The 18,448-nt window shown below is 53.0% G+C and overlaps 1 protein-coding gene across 8 annotated transcripts; it reads right to left on the bottom strand.

Annotated features, from left to right (window-relative positions):
* Positions 1 to 354: 354 nt before the first annotated feature.
* Positions 355 to 18,079, bottom strand: FPGS (folylpolyglutamate synthase). Of its 8 annotated transcripts, none has more exons than XM_033122534.1 (16): positions 17,997 to 18,079; positions 17,658 to 17,802; positions 7,388 to 7,516; positions 7,245 to 7,298; positions 7,104 to 7,168; positions 5,529 to 5,643; positions 5,302 to 5,445; positions 5,126 to 5,187; positions 4,935 to 5,037; positions 4,531 to 4,608; positions 4,180 to 4,327; positions 4,008 to 4,097; positions 3,091 to 3,241; positions 2,894 to 2,969; positions 1,958 to 2,024; positions 355 to 1,263 (listed from the first exon to the last, which is right to left on the bottom strand). In XM_033122534.1, exons 1-16 carry the CDS (start codon positions 18,014 to 18,016, stop codon positions 854 to 856), a joined length of 1,857 nt encoding a protein of 618 aa, XP_032978425.1. In that variant the 5' UTR covers positions 18,017 to 18,079; the 3' UTR covers positions 355 to 853. The 8 variants fall into 8 exon arrangements, with proteins under 8 accessions (XP_032978425.1, XP_032978426.1, XP_032978429.1 ...); XM_033122535.1 differs by having other exon boundaries at positions 5,302 to 5,424; XM_033122538.1 differs by having other exon boundaries at positions 5,302 to 5,382.
* Between the last annotated feature and the right edge of the window lie 369 nt (positions 18,080 to 18,448).

The following is an 18,448-nucleotide window of genomic DNA, read 5'->3' as shown; positions in this document are numbered from 1 at the left end:
TTCAAATCCTAGACCTGCCACTTATTGGCTGTGTGGCTGTGTGACTGTGGGCAGGTCCCATGGCTTCTTAAAACCAGCCACAGTTTCCTGATCTGTAAAACAGGTATGCGACTTCTCATTCACAAGGTCTCTTCGAGGAGGTCTGCAAAGCAGTGCCTGGCGTATGGTCAACAGACATCAGGCCACTCTTCACAATTCACAGACAGGCCACTTGAGGCTCAGAGGGAAGGAAGGACTTGTCACAGGTCACACAGCTCAGGCCCCACACAATCCAGTTACTATACCAGTGTAGCCCCCACCCCCGATTGTCTGCCGAGGGAACTAGAGGTCAAGAGTTAAATCAAACATTTTGCTTTTTTCTTTTAAAAAAACGGTAAAGGCTTTAATTCAATCCAGCCCCCCTCTGTCCCCAGGAGGCCCCAGGCAGGGACCCTCTCCTTTCCCAGAAGGCACTGAGAGGAGGAAATCTGTTGACCTGCACCTGGCAGGATCCCAGGCCTGGCTGGGCAGCTCACACAATAAGCTGGGCCTGAGGCAGGAAGCAGGGGCGGGGAGGGAGATGGGAGGGAGATGGACTGGATTGTCAGGCCGACTACCACAGCAGGAGAACTAGGAAGGCCCCTGGTTGTCTCAGCAGGAAGGAGAGGCCAAGGGCACCGCTGGCTCAGAGACAGAGGATGTCTGATCTCAGCCTCCCACCCACCAGCCCTCTATGTCACTGCCCTGAGCCCAGGCCCCTGGGCCAGTCTAGACAGAATCAGCAAAGCAGACAACGAAAGGCACCTAATACAGGAGTTCGTGAAAAGACGCAGGGCAGGTGTGGGAGGCCTCACCTCCAACCCCACTGCCTTGGCTACTGGGACAGGGAGGGCTCCAGCAGTTTCAGGACACCGCCCACCAGGTGCAGGCTTCCTGTGACCAGCACATGGATGGCAGCTGCCTCACGAAGTACACTGGCCCCGCTGCCTGCCACAGGGTGGGCGAGGAGGCCCCGTGGGGGACTGGGTGGCTGAAAGACAGGGTCCCGGCCTTGGGTGATCCACTGCAAGGCATGGGAAATGCAGCTGAAGACAAGGGAGCCGGAGCTGTGGGTATGGGGCGGGCAGGGTGCCAGCCGCAGGGAGGCAGGCCCACCAGGCTCTGGGCTGGGGGCACTCCAGAGGTCCGGGCTGGCCTGCTCCTCATCCAGGTGCCTCCAGTGCTGCTGGTGTTCCAGGCAGCGGAGCAGCACCTGGTCCAGTGTCACTGTGAAATTCTGCTGGTCTGCAGGACACAGGGAAAGGCGCATCAGCGAGGGGGACAGGACCAGAGGCGGGGGAAGGGCCGGCCCACTGGGAGCACCTGCTTAATGCCTGGTCCTTTCCATGCATCACCAGTCCTCACAGTGGACACTATGAGGAAACTGAGGCTCAGAAAGGTTCGGTGACTTGCCCACTAGGACAAAGCAGGTGAGAAGCAGGGCCAGGCAGCTTAGCTTCAAAGCATTTCTAGAAATGCAGATTCTGAACTCCCCCGACAGTCTGATGTGGAGCCTAAGGAGCTGTATTTTTTACAATACTATTTCAAAAGTTTTTAATGTGACCCACAGTAAAAAATACATTTTACAATGGCAACCCAGTATTCACATAAGTGTACATAAATGTACCTACCCTTACTTTGTCCAAGGCACATAGATATTTTCTATTTCATTTAAAATAAGAAATGCTGGTTGAGACCCACTAAATTGATTTCAAGAACCTTAAGTAGGTTGTAACCTGCATTTTGAAAAACGTTTTCCCCAGTAATTCCTTTTTAGTATTGCAATCACATGCAAAGTTCAAAATGTACCAAAGGATATTTATCTAATAAAACAAATGTAGCTCCTACTTCAGACCTCCAGCTCAGAAGCCCCCACTGTCACAAACAGCAGCCCTCCACGCCCTGCCCACCTCCAGGGACCATGCTTGTCACCTCTCACCTTCATTGCCTGTGGATGACACCTCTGTCAGGTTAGGGCAGAAAACAGCATAGTCAAACTGGCAGGGCTAGAAGGCCAAGGGGTACTTGGTGTCAAGAGGCTGAAAGGATGCCCCACCCCCACCCTGACTTCCACACAGCACCCCAGAACCCACATACACGTCCCCATCTCTGGAGATGCACCCCCCACCCCAGGTGAACTGCACTGATGCTGCATAAACCCCGCCCCAGCACTTCAGTGGCCCCTCATCTACCTCAGTATACCCTGCCTGGCCTGTGGCCTGGGCAGCATGGCCCACTGTACAGACGGGGAAACAGAGGCTTGGGGGGGAGGTACAGCTTAAGGTCACCCAGCTACTGAGCAGGCTCCAAATTCAGGCTGGGAAAGGCTTTCCGCACCAACGCGGAAGGTTCTGGATATGAAGAACAGCCTCAGCCTCCTGGTCTGTGAAATGCGAAATGACCCCAGGAACCGTTTCAGCCGTGACAGCCTAGGGCTGCCTCGGTTTCCTGAGCAGAGACGGGCCCCTCCATGCTTTCGCCCAGGGACTCCTTAAACCAAACTTGAGAAGCAGGTGTCCCTAATAGCAAAATGCCGCTCAGGGAAATGCCCTCTCTTGTCCCGGGTCATATGCTAGTGGTTGAAGGGACATGACCAGTGAGTCGGGAGCCTGTACCTTCCTGCTCTTCCCTTTAACCCTGGTCTGAGTCTGACCACCGACAAGAATGAGAGCACTGACCAGTGATGAGGACTAGACTATCCCATGTGCCCTGAGGCTTTTACACTTAATCCTCAGTACAATTCAGGGGAGGGGGAATTAGCTTCATTCTACGATTGAGGAAATGGGGGCTCAGGGGTGAAGGTACTGCTTGAAGGGGTGGGGTGTCACACAGCCAGAATCAGGGCCCGTTGCCCACCCACCAACCCGTCCCTCACCTGCAGCAGCTTCAGCAGGGCGGCGGGATCCCGGTCCCCAGTAGAGTTGAAGAGCAAGACACGCACCTCTGGCGCGCTGTGGGAGGGGCGAGGAGGGGGTGAAAACCGCCGCGCCTCCCAGCCCTTCTCAGCGGGAACCTGCTCCATCCTTCCCTGTCCCGAGTCCCGCCGCGCCCCCTACCCTGGGCCGCGCTCACCTGCCCCGCCTCTCGCCACGGTGCAGCGCCTGGCGGAACCAGCGCACGCAGGCCTGCATGCTGCTGGAGGTATGCGCGCCGTCCAGGTACCAGGTGAGGTGCCCGCGCCGCAGCACCTGCGAACGGCCCGGCCACTCGGTGTCCCGAAGCCCTGGGGAAGAGGGGCAAGGCAGCTCTCCCACATCCTCTCCCACCGCAGTCCTCAACTCGCATACACAAGCCATCCACAGGGCCCCCACCCGCGCTCTCCGAGGACCTAGCTGTTCCGCTGAGGGGCCTATCACTGGGAGCCAATCACTGGCATCAGCTGTTGGGCTGCCTCATCTGGTGGAATCTCTCAGGCCGCCCTGACGGCGCTACTATCAGATCAGCCCCATGTTACAGGTGGAGAGCCCTTAGCTTAGAGAAACTAGGTCACAGAGGCAGTAAGTCCTGGGGCTAGAATGTGATCTAAGATCTGCCAGGCTCTGGGCTGTGTCATGGCCTTGATGTGGAGCCTGGCACACGGTGGGCACGTTGGAAGCATTTGCTGAAGGGGTTTAACAGCCGTGAGCATCTACTCTGTGCTGAAAGCTGAGAGGGAAGCGAGAAGCCTGACAACATCACCATTCTCAAGAACCTCGGTCTTATGATGATGACTGAGATGGTGGGAATGGCAGCTACCACTGGCTAGGCACTTTCTCCCACACCGCCAGGCTCAGCCCCTTGGTGATGTCACCTCACAGTGGGTCCTATAATCATCTCATTTGGCAAGAGGGGAAACTGAGGAACACAGAGAGCTCATGAACTCAAAGTCAGGGAAACTTACTGACTTCAGAGTCCTTTCTCTTGGGCACCATCTCAAATTGTCCCTACGTCTCAAATAGGAAACCGAAAGAATCACCTGAAGGGATCTGGCTGGACAAGGTCCAACTCACCGTGCCGCATGTGGGATGTAGGCTGGAACACAGGCGCCAGAGGCAGCTGCTGCAGGAGGCTCGGCCTGGATGCCGTCAGCTCCCCGATTCCTGGGGGCCAGGGAGGACCGTGTGGGACAGGGTGTGCTCAGAGCCCTCAGAGGCAGGCTGCCCGTATCCCCTGCCCACCTACCTCGGTGGTCCTTTTGCTGCAGCCAGCAGCGGGCCAGCTGCAAGGCCAAGGCAGCATTGGACCGCTGGTGCTCTCCTTCCAGGCCAAGGGTCAGAGGTGGCCCCCCTTCCTCCAGGGCTTCCAGTTGTGGGCATAGATAAAGGGGACACTACAGAGGAGTCAGGGGAGCTGCTGTTGCCACCTTGGCCAGAAGGCCCTTCCATCTTTCCCCACCAACCAGAACCCACCAAGCCCTGCTCCTAGAACCAAGATGTGCTCCAGCTGGGCGGGCAGCTGGCTCCCACTGCACAGATGAGCAAACTGAGGCCCAAAAGGATAAAACACCTCCCCAGTACATCCAATCAGACTCACTGAGATCTGCTCAGCGCGCTCCTTCAGCACTGCTAGGGGACCGTCAGGCTGGGGCACAGTGAAGGCAGGGACACCATGCTGTGGAGGACAGGGAGTGTGAGACAGGGGCTGCTGAGGAAACTCCACCTCCAGCTCTGGCCCCCACATCCCTGGGCCTGGCCGTCCCATGTAGCCTCCCCCTATAGGACCTATGGGAACCCCTCGACGGGGAGACTAAGGCCGGAGAGAAGGCTCAACTTGCTCCAGTCACACAAAGAGCTGAGACAAGAACCCATACCCCACTGATGCCCAAACCCTTATCCTGAATCAGGATACAAAGGACACTGCCCAGCTCTCCTTCCCTGAGCATAAGGGCCAGGACCAGGCTGTCCATGTACGTCCCCTCCCTGGGGCTGCCTGGTCACCTTGAAGATGCCCCCTTTCTGCCATGCGATCTTCTCCACCGTGTCCCCCAGAAGGCTAGTGTGGTCAACGCCAAGAGATGAGACCCCACATACCACAGGCTTCCTGCAGAAGACAAAAGGGGCATGATGCCGCTGCCCTGGGCCACCTGGGCTCCTGGCCACCACCTGTCTCCCCAGGCAGCTGCCCTCACCTGATGATGTTAGTGCAGTCATAAGCCCCACCAATACCCACTTCTACCACTGCCAGGTCCACCTGCGGAGAACCAGAGGGCATGACAAGGGGGCAGGGGCACGTGGGAGCCCCCAGCCTGCTAAGATTCCCCTCCCCAAGGCCTCAGACACAGGGTTCTGGGGAGTGGGCATGCACCTTCTCTTGGAGGAAGACGTGGAAGGCCATGAGCGTAAGGAAACGGAAGTAGGCGGGCATGGAGACACGGCTTTTGCTATCCTGTGGACAGGAACACATCAGAGCCTGGGGCCCCTGCAGCCTCTGCTCCGGGGAGATGGGATCCTGGGATGTGCAGTGCCTTCTGGGTCCATCCACCCACTCCAGTGCCCTACCCGGCCCACCCACCAGCCCTCCTGCATGGCTACCTTGGTCTCCTCCAGCCGCTGGTAGAGGCGCCAGAAGTGCTTGGTGAAGAGCTCGCGGCTGATGGGCTGCCCATTGATGCGGATCCGCTCACGCACCTGCACCAGGTGGGGAGAGCTGCCGGGAGACCTGAGGTCATCAGGACTCCCTGCCCAAGCCCCCTAGGTCTCTCCCCACCCACCAGTCAGACCTGTCTTTTGTTAACACAAATCTGACCATGTCACTGTCCTGCTGAAAACCCTTCTGCGGCTTCCCCCTGCTCTCAAGAATCCTAGCTCCTCACGTCAGCCTCCCAGGCCCATGTGGGGCTGATGTCACTGGCCTCTGTGCCTCACTTCTCCCAAGTCCCTCAGTAGTTCCCTGTGCCCCAGCCCGTCTGTGCATCCCCGACTGGACCATGAGGCCACAAGGGCTCAAGTCGAGGGCTGGGGTTTTACCCAAAAACTTATTTTAGAAGAGAGGTTGTTGGCTTATATTTGAATCCTCAAAGGCCTTCTCATATTATGAGTCCTTCTCTCAATTTCTTCATTTTGAACAACTACTTAGGGAAAATATTAGCCTGAAATGACCTCAGTCAGCTGGTTTCAGATGCTTAGAGGACACTTGAAGGAACTGGTTACATATGAAGAGGCAAAAATCTTAAATGTCCCAACCCCAAGGACCAAATCCTGAGCAATTAACCACCAGCTTAATCCAAGCTTTACCGGTGACCGGCTAAGGGAAGACATGTAGAGCCCAGGGAAGAGGGGCCCCCGCCGTCGTCTGGTATGAGTTTAGATGCTTGAGTGTGACCAAGAGGTGGGGCTGCCTTGAGGACAGAGCAGCAGCTGAGGCTGGCAGAGTAGAAGGGCTCCCCTCTGCTGCCCGTTCAGGATGCAGCATGGACTCACAAACTGCCCTTATCATTTAATCCGTTATAAGCCATGTTTCCTGCTCCTTACAAAAAGACATCCTAATTGATAACTATTTGCATGTGATTTAAAACGGGTATATAGAATTTTAAAAAAAAGACATGCGACGATTCTAGATATGTATTTAGTTTGTACAGTCAAATTTTCATTATGAGGGGGCTGGCCCGGTGGCTCAGGCGGTTAGAGCTCCGTGCTCCTAACTCCGAAGGCTGCCGGTTCGATTCCCACATGGGCCAGTGGGCTCTCAACCCCAAGGGATGGTGGGCTGTGCCCCCTGCAACTAGCAATGGCAATTGGACCTGGAGCTGAGCTGCGCCCTCCACAACTAAGATTGAAAGGACAACACTTGACTTGGAAAAAAAAAAAAAAAGGCCTGGAAGTACACACTGTTCCCCAATAAAGTCCTGTTCCCCTTTCCCAATTAAAAAAAAAAAAAAAAATTAGGTTGTCTTTAAAAAAAAAAAAAAATTTCATTATGAAAACTAAAGACTGCCAAAATCTTGAGGCAATGTGGTGAATGCTAGTTGAATGGTTGTTTAATGAATCAACACTGGGCAGAAAGACAAGCAGCTCAGTTCTTGGAGGTGACCCTGGCCCTGAGGTGCTGGCTGGTTCCACAGCCCCCCAGAGAGCTAGGCGACACCATATCCCTCCGCACCTCAGTACCTAAAGAATCCGGTCTTCAGGCCATAGCTTCGGAGGATACGTTCAGTGAAGGCACAGGTGGAGCCCTAGAAAGAAAAGTTCTTGTCTGGGCAGAGCCCCCCACCCCAAGTGGATACCCTCCCCCTGGGCCCCATCCTTTACCTTCCCCTTGGTCCCAGTGATATGGATGATGTTCAGCCGGTCCAAGTCCTCCACCTGGGACAGACAGACAAGGTCTCCATCTCAGCAACAGGACTCACAGACAGACAGGAGTGGGGGGTGGTCACAGGCCCTGCCCACTTTACCTGCAGCCCACTCCGTGCCAAGTACAGCTCCATGGCTTCCAGTTTCGTCTGTGGGTCACCCTGCTGGCTCTTCACCTGCTCCAGGTAGCTGGCATTGGTTTGCAGGGTGTTGAGTGTGCGTACAGCATCCTGGCAACCACAGTCCCCAGGTAGCAGGTTAAGGCTCACTAGGGGTCCGGTCCATAGGGACAGAGGAGCCCAGTGCACCAGTGGCCAGGCCAGGGCACCATCCTGTGTGCCAGCCCTGTTGCCCCAGCCTAGAGATCAAGCCAGCAGTAAGAGAGAAGTGGCATCCATCCTGCCTAGGCAGAGATGGGCGCCTAGGGCAGTTCAGCCCCACCCAGGGAGTGCCAGGCTAAGCAGATAGCATGACTAACGGGACTAGCCTTGCTTCCTGTTCTGGCTCCCCAGGCTTCACGCCTGGGGCCTTTGCCCTCATTCCTTCCAATGGGTCCGCCACTATATTGGGCGCCTACTGGGGTAGGGCCAGAACCACAGAAGGCTGGGGTCTTAGAACTGGAAGAACTGGAGTGAGGAACTCCTAAAAGCTTCTGTGCCCAACCTTGATGATTGGGGTTCCACATTTTGACCCAGAGTAGAGCTGCTTGAAGCCACCAGATGGGGAAAAGAAGGAGGGCAGAAGGAAGTGTGTGCCTGCGGTTACCCAGTCAGGAAGGAAGGCAGGTCAGCTTTAGGAGAATCCACATGGGGGGTGACAGTGAGAATGCCATTTATTTCCCTTCAGGGTCTTAATGGCTAATTGCAGGACCCACCCCCATCAAACTGGCACCACCTGTCTGGCTGGCATCAGGTTCTGCTCTCTGGCACCTAGCCTCTAGCATAAAGCCAAGAAGATGATTTCTGTTTCCCAGATTCTTACCCCATCTCCACCCGATTCCTGTCTGACCCCCAGTCCCAGGGCCTTGGATCTCCATCTCCTGAATCCTAGCGACTACAACCCCAGATCTAGGCTCCTGGATCTCTCGTCTGAATTCCTGAATCCCTTTCCTCTCCCACCTCTCAACTGCTGTTTCAAACTCCCGAGAGTCTGAAACACCAAAACCCCAGCTGAGCCACTGGACCTCTTGGTCCTATCACCGGGCGTCCCTTCCAACACTAACTGCGGGACACTTCAGCTTCAGAATTCCCAGACCGGCGGCACAGGCCCAACTTTCTAGTCCCAGTTCCCGTCCCAGGACTCCAGGATGTCCCGCCCAGTGTCAGGCCCCTTGGTACCCTCCCTTGGCTGGCGGAGCCGGATGCCGTGTGGCTCAGGCCCGGCCCACGTGTCAACGCACCACCGCAGGCCTGCGGGATACCTGATACTCCATGCCCGGCTTCAGCGGCGCGGGCCTAGCGCTCAAAGCTCGCCGCGCGGCGGTCCGGGTCGTTGCACCGCGCGGAGAAACCGCTTCCAGGTAGAAAGCCGCGCGTAGGTGGCTGCGTGCCCGGGACATAGTCGCGGCGCCGGCGACCTGACGCTGGGCCCGGCCTGAGATAGCCCTCCCCGCTTCGCCTCGTCCCGCCCCGACACGCCCCCGCCCTCCACCAATCAACACCGCCCAAGGAGCCCACGGGCACCAATAAGAATCCGCGATGCCATCCTTGTGAGGGGCAGGATCCCAGGAGGAGCGCTTCGCCCATAATTATGAGGGGCAAGCTCCCGGAGCGGCCTGCGCTTTAGATGAACCTGCACCCATTTTGTCATCCTCCGCCCAAGGATCTGGCCACACCCCCCAAAATAGCCCCAGTCAGTAGCCCTCAGCCTCTGCTCCAGGCCGGAACCTGCTCCAAGCGGGATGGAATGACCTTATGGAGGTCTCTTAACCCCGGCCCTGGCCAGATGTCCCAACTCAACGCAGAGACCTCAGGCTGCGGGGATGCGGCTTCCGCCCTCACGAATCGGACAGCCCGATTGCGGGGCAGTAAACCCAAAACAAGGCACCTACTCTATTGGGGACCCTAGCCGACCCTGGGCAGCATGGAAAGTCTTCCGGGAAGAAAGCAACATACTGGCTGAGTTCCGGGGTAGGGGAAGTCAGCGAGGTGGCAGGGGGGCAGGGAACGATGTGAAAAGCAAACGATTGGAGAGAGAGAGAACTAGGCATCCAAGAGAACTACATTTCCAACTGGTTGGGCCTAGTCACCCCAGACTGCCAGGATGCTAGATTCAGCAGGATCTTGTAGCCTAATAAGAAAATTGGATTAAATTTGGATGACAACAAAATGATTTTAAAAGAGATGACAAGATCAGATTTGTACTTGAAGATTTGCTGTGTGGCGAGCACCTTTCTGTTTTCTAGATGGGATGCTGCCGGTTCATGAATCATTTAGTAAGCCAATTAGATCTTTTTCAAAAAACAACAACAACAAAAAAAAACACAACCACTGGATTGAAGAGTCATCTGGCGAGGAGGTAGGACAACCTCCATTTGTCTTGGAGTTTTCAGAACTTTTTCCTATTGCCTTCTTGGCCCCAACTGCTAGCGTGGAAAAAATAGTTTGGAGATTCCTTTTACAGCAGAGGCCCAGAAAACGGGGGAGGGGTGCTGCAAACATCCCTTCAGGGAAGTTTCCACAGATGAAAGGCAATCCTTCAAACAACTGATGGGATTTCAGAACCTCCCTCCCTCTTTCCTGCAGGGGTTGGGAGTAAATATTTATCAGAGATTGTTTGATTTTGAAATAAACACACGATGTGTTGGGAAGATTCCTTGATTGGCTGGCTGGACTTCGGCTCTTCACATTACTGCTGGACGCCCCCACCCGGCCCCATGGGAGAAGATAAAGAGGTCCTTTCTCTCTTGGTTTCCTTTTTTTAATGATTGAAACTTTCTCTCTATATAGACATGTATGTAATTTAATAAATGCATAAAATGATCATAAAGAAGCTTTAAATGTTTTTCTTTTGCCCCACCCTATCCCACCCTCACCCTCCTCCTTTCAAAATCCTTGACAACCAACTATGTGTCCCATAGTTTTCTATGCTCGTGAAATCACAGACACACCTAGGCATCTATAAGGCCTTGTTGATGCTGATGATGATATTTTCTGCATCTTTACTTTCTTACTCAACAAAAAGCTTATAGGGATCCCTCTAAGTCAGTGACTTAGCAAATAGTTAAGTAGTGCTTCTCTGGGCCAGACACTGTTCTAAACACTTTCTACATAGTTGCTCATTTAATCATCACAATCCTAGGAAACGGGTATTAGTATCACTATCCTTGTTTCACAGGTGAGGAAACTGAGCCATAAGGAGATAAAGGCATATGGCCAAGTCACAAAATCAAGATTTGAGCTCTGGCCCTGGAGTCCTTATTCCTAGCCTCTGTGCCTCCTTCCTGCACTCCCATGGGGAGGGGGACACTGCTAACTCAATGGCAGTGGCAGTAACATAATGCACCCTCCATTTGCCTGCTGAAGGGCATTCACGTAACCTTCAGTGTTTTGCTGCTGTGGACGGCGTGCACACTAGGGACTCGCATTCCTGCCGTGAGGTTGCATGGAGTGGGAGGGCTGGGTCAGCATTTCACTCAATGCTGTAACCTTTGCCTCTCACCAGCTGTGTGTGAGGAGGGCGCCCTTTCCCAGAATGTCCCCCAGACTGCTGGGTATAGAGTCCCTTCTCATTGTCACTCTGCATTTCCCTAGCTGCGGTGAACTTGAGCACCTTTCCGTGCTTTGTTTCAATAAACTGCCTCACTCACCTTTGGTTAATTTCTCTAATGTCTGTTTATCCCCTTCTTGTGAAACATAAAAGCATGTTGGGTATCACAGATATTACTCCTCAGTTCTGTCCTCCACACGCAAGTTGTTTTTTTCTCTCAGTCAACTAGTAGTGGCCTCCTTTGATTCATACGTCACAGGGGGCATTGGAACTCTGGGCCATTCCCCCGAGAATAAGGTCCCAGGGAAAATGACCTCTCAGGAGAGATGTAAGGTGGAAAACCCCACGTGTCTATGTTCCTGAATTTTAACTGGTTTCTCTCCCTTTGTCCAGAGCAAAGCCATCTGTGTCAACCTTCCCCTCTGACCAGTGACAAGCCATCTCTAGAGTGCAGCGGATTTGCAGTCTGGCAAATGTTGAACTATAGCCCTCAGCTCCAATGGGAAACAGAAGTAGATGCACAGACAAGGAAGGCAAGAAACAGCACCGAAAATTTCAGGGATCCTACCTGGTGTCATCCCAGTTGTATAGGAAATTATAAGTGGTGACTGAGGCCTTGGCAAAGCCACCCAGGGGCCCTGGGCGGGTCACCTGTTCCATGGTCTCCAGGGACAATTTTCATAGCCAGTGATGCTGGCAAATTTATAGGCATAAAATTTAAGGAGGAGAGGATAGAATAGATTTATCTTCTTTTCCTTATTAAAACTTTTCCTTACTTGTAATTTTATTTTTCAATTCTAATGTTTTTGGATGGCTAATACATCATATCATTCAAAAAGTCGGAGGTACATAAAGATGTACAGTGAAAAGCTCACCTCTCATCCCCGGTCCCAGCATCCTAATTTCCCCTACAGAAATATTTCATGCATTTGCAGAGCTATTTTATGCTTTTACAAGCAAATATAAATATATACACAGATTTGCCTTTTATAGTCAGATAGCAGACCATATACGTCACTCTGCATTGTATTTTTTCCACATGCCTTCATACCCTGGACCTTATTCTGGAAGGTGTCAGTACATAAGAGCTTCCCCACTGGCTAATTTTTTTTCTAAGCTGTGCAATGCTTCTTGGTGCGGGAGTACTACTATGTATTTGGCCAATCTCCTACTGATGGACATTTAGTTTTCTGGTATTTTTTCATCAAAAGCAATGTTGCAGTGGGTAACATTTTACCCTCATCGTTTCTTCCATGCGTGAGTGAGTTTATCCGATGAATTAATTCCAAGTATAACTTCTGGGTCGAAAGGGGTTTGCATTTGACAGTTTCACATTGTCCTCTAGAGGGGTGAGGCTGCTTTCCATCCCCATGTCCCCAGTAGGCCATGAGCCAGCCCTTTCCTCACCAACACTGACCAGCTTTGATCCTTGCCAATCACGTAGGTGGAAAAATGGATTCTCAGGGTAGTCATCAGTTGCATTTATTTTATTTGAAGGAGGCTGAGCACTTTTTCGTATTTTTAAAAACCATTTGTATTTCCTTTACAGTCTGCTCACTTTTGTATCATTGCTTTTTACTTGAAAAGTCACGAAGGAAATGAAGAAATGTGTAAAGGAGTAAATTACAGTCACCTTCATCACACCTGGAGAACCACCGTTGCCACCGTGAAGGCCTTTCCGCTCTCCAGAAAGAATAGAAACAAAGCCATTGTCTGGAGAGAAAAGAAAACAATGGTGCAGGGAAATTGGCCAGTAGGCCAGTGACCAGCCACTGGAGGCAGATCTGCAGGTGTGTGGAGGGTGAGTGAAGGGTCCAGGGATTCTGCTTTAACGCTTACCCTTCCAAAGGGAAAGGATGTTATCTATCCATTCATTCATTCACTCAATCATTTGATGAGAAATTGTTTCTGTGCCAGATCCTGGGCTGGGTGCTGGGGACACTGGGTTCTAGGGACAGATGACAAATTTCTGCTTATCCTGTCAGGGGGGTGAGAAGGCAGTAAAGAAGGAAATTCACAAATAAATATATATATATTTGCAAACCCTGATCAGAGCCACCTTCATTGCTATAGGGGCAGGAGGCTAAGGCCCAGAGAGGGACAGAGACAGCTTGGAGTCGCACAGCAGGTCAGCAAAGGTACAGTAGTGGGTTCCAGAGCAGACTTTCTAAACTCAGATCTGCCTGAGTTACTGCCCCTTTTCCTGTCCTCATGCCCACAGGATTAAGAAAGCCCACATGCCCGCTGGGTCCGATCCTCTGCCCATGTCTGGCCTTGTCCACCACTGCAGGGCCCCCATCCCTGCCAGCTGACAAGGACTTCCAGAATTGGCCTTGGACTCGTCCACCTACAAGCTTTTGCTCACATTTGCTTCTGCCTGAAACACCTTTCCTCTGTTCTTTTCTTCTTTGCTTTTTTAGTTGGGCTGCTTTTAGCTAACATTTATTAAGCACTTATCCCTGTACTAGGCATTGCAATCTTTTTTTCTCTTCTTGAGAATTGTGTGAATTTGAGATTATACCCATTTTACAGGTGGAGAAATGGAGACTCGGAGGTTAAGCAACTCAACCAGAATGACACAACCAGTATGTAGTAGAGCCAAGATCGAAACCTGGATTTGCTGACTCTAAAGTCTGCTGTTATTCACCACCACCTATCTGGTCCTCCTGGCTCTCTGCTGTTGATGTGCTGTGTGACCCTGAGCAATTCGCTTCCCCTCTCTGATCCCGTCTGACTCTTGGTCTCTCCTTAGCAGGGTAAGGGCTGAAATGAGCGCTTTACCAGCCCATAATTTCTGGGGATATCTTGAGGCAGTGGGTGGAGTGTCTCAACAAAGGCAAGTCTTCAAAGGCCATAACAGTCTCCTAGAGCCTGGACTAGAGAGGTACAGCTGCCCCTTCCCTGCCCCACCCAGGGTTCTGTGGAGACCAGGGGAGGTTCATTGGCAGGTTTGTGCAGAAGCCTAGCATTCAGAACAGAGGGTACATGGTACATTTGGGATATCCACTCGAGGGCTCTGATCCTCTGATCCTCTGATATACAGAAGGATGCCTCTAGCTCCGAATATTATTTACATTCAGTGACCTACAAGGAAACTTTCCTGTAATTGGGGGGAAGAAAACTTGCCTTAGGCAGATTTCTGTACCTTCAGTGGGACAGCCTCTCCTAATCCTTGCCCTGATGCCGGCTGTTAAGGTGTTAATGGATTTGGCTTATTAGGAGGACAAATGGGCCTCTCTTTGACCCTGCAATTCCACTTCTCAGCATGACCCTGAAAACAATTGGAGCTGTGATCAGAGGCCCACAGACTCCATCTCAGGTGGTAGGTTACGCAGCTAATGACGCCCTTCTTCCTGAAAGCCTTTGTTCTCCGGGCTTCCCGGAACCCTCCCTCCCAGTTCTCCTCCTTCCTTGCTGGCTGTACCTTCTCTAACATCTTCCCAGTGGAAGGCCCAGGGCTCATACCTTTCTCTCCAAGGTTCTGCTGTCCTGGGTCTGTGATGACATGACATTCAAATGTCCTTCTTCAGTGACCTACAACCCTGAGCATCTGATGGCATCTAAACTGGTCACATCTATAACACATGCTCTCTTGCATCGCCACCGTGAAACCTGCTCCTCTCCAGGCCTTTTCTGTTTGGAAAACAGCTCCACCATCCACCCAGCTGCCCACGTCTAAAGCTGGGCCTCACCCTGGCTTTCCTTCTCCCTCACCCCCAACCTCACCATCCGCAGGCCTGGCCACTCTACACTCCTGCCTTCCCTCCAGGCCACCAGTGCTGGTCTAGCTTACAGGCTCTGCTGCTGCTCCCCGTTACCCCACAACCATTCTCCGGTCACTTTTAAAGAAAATCCGATCTTCATTCTCTTCTGCTTAAAACCCTCCAGTAGATTCCCACTGCGCTTGGGATGAAATCCAAACTTTTGATCTTACCACCTTTTACCATCACTCCCAGCCCTGCTGGCCTTTTCTCTGATCCTCAAATATGTGAAACTCATGCCCACCTTCGCCGAAGTCCGCAACTAGTGAGCACTCCTTTAAAGGTACTCATGTAATCTTCATGGGAAACTGAGGCACAGAGGGTAACTCAGCCAGCCAAAGGTCACACAGAGTGAATGCATGACAAAGCCTCAGGGCCTTTGCACTGGTGGTTCCCTCTGCCTGCAACCTCCGTCCCCCGAAAGGTCACATGACCGACTCCTAGTCATTCCAGGTCTCTGCTCCAACGTCTCCTTCTGGCTGCCATCTTTTCACCATCCACCTTTTTACAGTTTTTGAATTTTGAACCACATAATTAGCATTTCACAATAAATACTTTTTTAAAAGAGTGCTATGAATCACGATAAAGAAAGACTATTAAGGGAACAACCCCAGTGATGAGACGGTGTGGACAGTGGGATCCCATTTTTGTTAAAATAATTATAATTTAGAAATAGCCTCAAAGTTATTCCCTAAATGGTAACTGTCATTAGCTCAGGTGGCCAGGCTGCAGGTGACTTTTATCTTCCTTTTGCTTATATATATTTTAGAATTTTTCCCCTGGGAACATGCATAATTAGGAAAAAGAACAGACAGTTCCTACCACACTGGGTAGCTGCACCTCAGAGCTCTTCTTGACCAATTCTTGTTTAGCAGTTGGGGACACTGAGGCCAGCAGGGGGCCAGAACTGACCTGGAACCAGGCATGGCTCCCCAGAAGTTCCTGGGGTCCCCACTCGTGGCCACGAGAGGCCTTCAGAGGACACCAGGCATGTGGATGGGGCCTGTGGTAAAGCCAGGCCACAGAAAGACTGACTTTGGGCCTGCCTCCTCCCTGAGGGGCCTGGAGGCTCTTGGAGCTGGTGAAGGTCCTCTCTGCTCACTGGTTAAGATTTCCCAAGCCTTCTCCTTGCCAGGCGCTGTGCTGAGCCCATTTTATAAGTGACGACTGGAGAGAGGAATCACCTGCGCAGGTCACCAGCGAGCACGTGGAAGAGCAAGGACGCGGCCTCGTCCCAGCTCCATTTGATTCCCGTGACTACTGATTTAGCCCCTCTGACCAAGCTGGGGGATTCCTGGCTAACTTTTTTCATTTGTAACTTGGATTTTCTTAAATAATAGTTAACGTGAGTTCTTTCTAGACATTAGCACTGTACAGAGACCTTTACACGCATCTGTCTCATTGGATCCTCACCCACCCAGTGAGGGAGGTTCTGTTCTGGGACCCATTTCTCAGGAGAGGTAACAAAGTCCTAACAGAGGAAGCGACTTAGTCATTCACAGGGGTCTGTAATATCGGGCCCCGGATTCCACCCCCAGGCCACCCCTGGACCTTGCCCTCACCTGCCCTGTGCCCCGTGAGGTGACCTGGTCACCAGAGCTCAGGCCTGGAGCTGGCTCTTACTTCAAAGGAAGGCCCTGCTGCTGGTGAGGGGCCCTGTGAAATGCCAACACTCCCCAGACCTTTGGGAGGCTGCCCTCAATTCTCTCTCCCCTGGTGAGGGGACCCACACCACGTGACCCTGGGCAAGACACCTCGTCTCCCTCAGATCCTGGCTTCTAAAATGAGGAGGCCTAGGTCACCTCAAAGGAGCCACTGCTCCCAAACCCTGGCCTGTGGGGCCACCTGCCCTCTATTGCTGGGCAGAAGGTGCCATCTGTCCGGAGAGTCTGGGGAGACATGGCACGGCCTAGTGTGCAGCCCCAGGGAACATTGCTGAGCTGCTACAGCCTTGCATTCTTGCCTGGGCTTCTGACTGCAATCTCAGGAGGGAGGGAGGCACTGTCTCGTGGTATCCATTCAACAGACGAGGAAACCGAGGCTGGTGAGGGAAGCAACTTGTCTAGTGTCTGTCAGGACGTGAACCTAAATCTCCTGGCCCGTCCCCTAGCAGCCCGGCCTGGGGTTCCGATCCCCAGCTCCAGCCAGTCTCTGCTTGAGCTGGGCTGGAAGGCTTCCGCTGCTGGCCTCCTTGGCGAGTCTCCTCACCTCACCGAGCCATGTTGCTTCACCTGTAAAGCGAGGGTCGCAGGTGTGCCCACCTCAGAGGGCTGGATGAGGCTAACTGAGAGGGTGATGGGCCCTGTGAGCCAAGGGTAGAAACCTTTCACATGCTAAGTCCCTAACAGCTCCTAACCGCTCCTACCAGATCTATAAAATGCAGATAATCGGCTCAGATCTGTGAAATACGATAACAATGGACACCAGGCCCAGCAGGCAGTAAGCACCTGATCGTGTGGCCATTATTGTTATCGTTATTAAAATGAGACTGATAGTCCTTCCTCACAGAGAAGTCCCGAGAGTTAAATCAGATGAAATCTAGTCTACAGATCATGTAAACGGGCCTGGCACACAGGAAGACCCTCACGGTAGCCTCTGCCACCACCTGGGTTCTGCTCTCGAGACCCTCCTTGAGAGCCAAGCCACAACCCCCCTGGGTGGGGGCTTCTGTGGAGCCTGCAGCTGGGTGGGAGGTAGAGCTGTGAAGTCCTGGGGACACCTGGCCAGCCCAGGCCTTTAGAACAAGGCTTATCCATGACAAGGCTTTTTCCTTGGGGTTCTGCAGTGTGTGGTTATTATCACGGCTGATCGCCTGGGACTCCTGAGGGACATTTCCACTCATATGTACCAAAGAAAGAACTGAGGCTTAGAGAGGCAGGCCAGCTGCCCACTGTTCTCCTACCTGGAAGGAGGCAGATTTAGCGGAGCAATTCCCCCCAGATGGGCCCGGCCGCTCCATGGTTGCTTCCCGCCACAGCTTCTTGGCCACTGGCCAGGAGGTAGCCAGGGATCTGTCACCTTTCATGCCTGGCCTTCCTGCTCCCCAGCTAGGCAGGGCACGAATGGATCACAGGTGTGGGTACCTCTGCCAAGCCAAGCCCACTCTGCCTGTGCTCCAGCTGGGCCAGAGGTTGGGGGGAGAGTTGACAGGTTACCTAAGACCTGCCCTTCTCCCCCACCCCTCCCACTCCCACACCCAGGCCCTCCACCCTCCTCCAGTGTGCAGGGAGGAAACTCTTACCTGTAGGTTCCTGTTCTCATGCTGGGATCTGCCCAGGGAACTCTTGTCCTCCCTGGAGGTTTCCAGAATGCAGGACTAGTCAGAATCTCTGTGAGTTAAATAACAACTTGGCAGAGGTTAAAGGTGAGCAGGCAGGGCAGGGGACTCCGAGGAGAGGGCCACTTGGAAGACTTCCAGCCCTTGGGCTGACTTTGTCCGGCAGATCTCATCACAGCCCATCTCCTTTTACCCTTTACCTTAGGGCCCTTTTGCCCTGACCATGGCAGGCCAGGATTCCTGGGGAGTGGGGGTAGGATTCAAGGGTGCCCTGGACCTGAGTCGGAGCCCACTGTGGGGAGAGGCTGTGTTTCAGCAAATCATTTGGTTGAAAAGAAGCCAGGACCCATCCAAACAAGCTGGTAGAGACTGGCAGAGACCTTTCCTGTTTACCCACCTCTTCAGTCCTCTGCTTC

The sequence above is a fragment of the Rhinolophus ferrumequinum genome, chromosome 12 (assembly GCF_004115265.2).
Source record: "Rhinolophus ferrumequinum isolate MPI-CBG mRhiFer1 chromosome 12, mRhiFer1_v1.p, whole genome shotgun sequence".
Lineage (NCBI taxonomy): Eukaryota > Metazoa > Chordata > Mammalia > Chiroptera > Rhinolophidae > Rhinolophus > Rhinolophus ferrumequinum.
This window is presented reverse-complemented; position numbering and strand designations above follow the sequence as displayed.

Bases quoted from the DNA above. Each gene is read 5' to 3' on its own strand.
- FPGS (XM_033122534.1), bottom strand. From the start codon at position 18,016: ATGAGAACAGGAACCTACAG. The intron at 5,188-5,301 runs GTGCATGCCCAC...GGTTCTCCGCAG, and splicing joins ACGTCTTCCTCCAAGAGAAG to GTGGACCTGGCAGTGGTAGA. The intron at 5,038-5,125 runs GTGAGGGCAGCT...TGTCTTCTGCAG, and splicing joins GACTGCACTAACATCATCAG to GAAGCCTGTGGTATGTGGGG.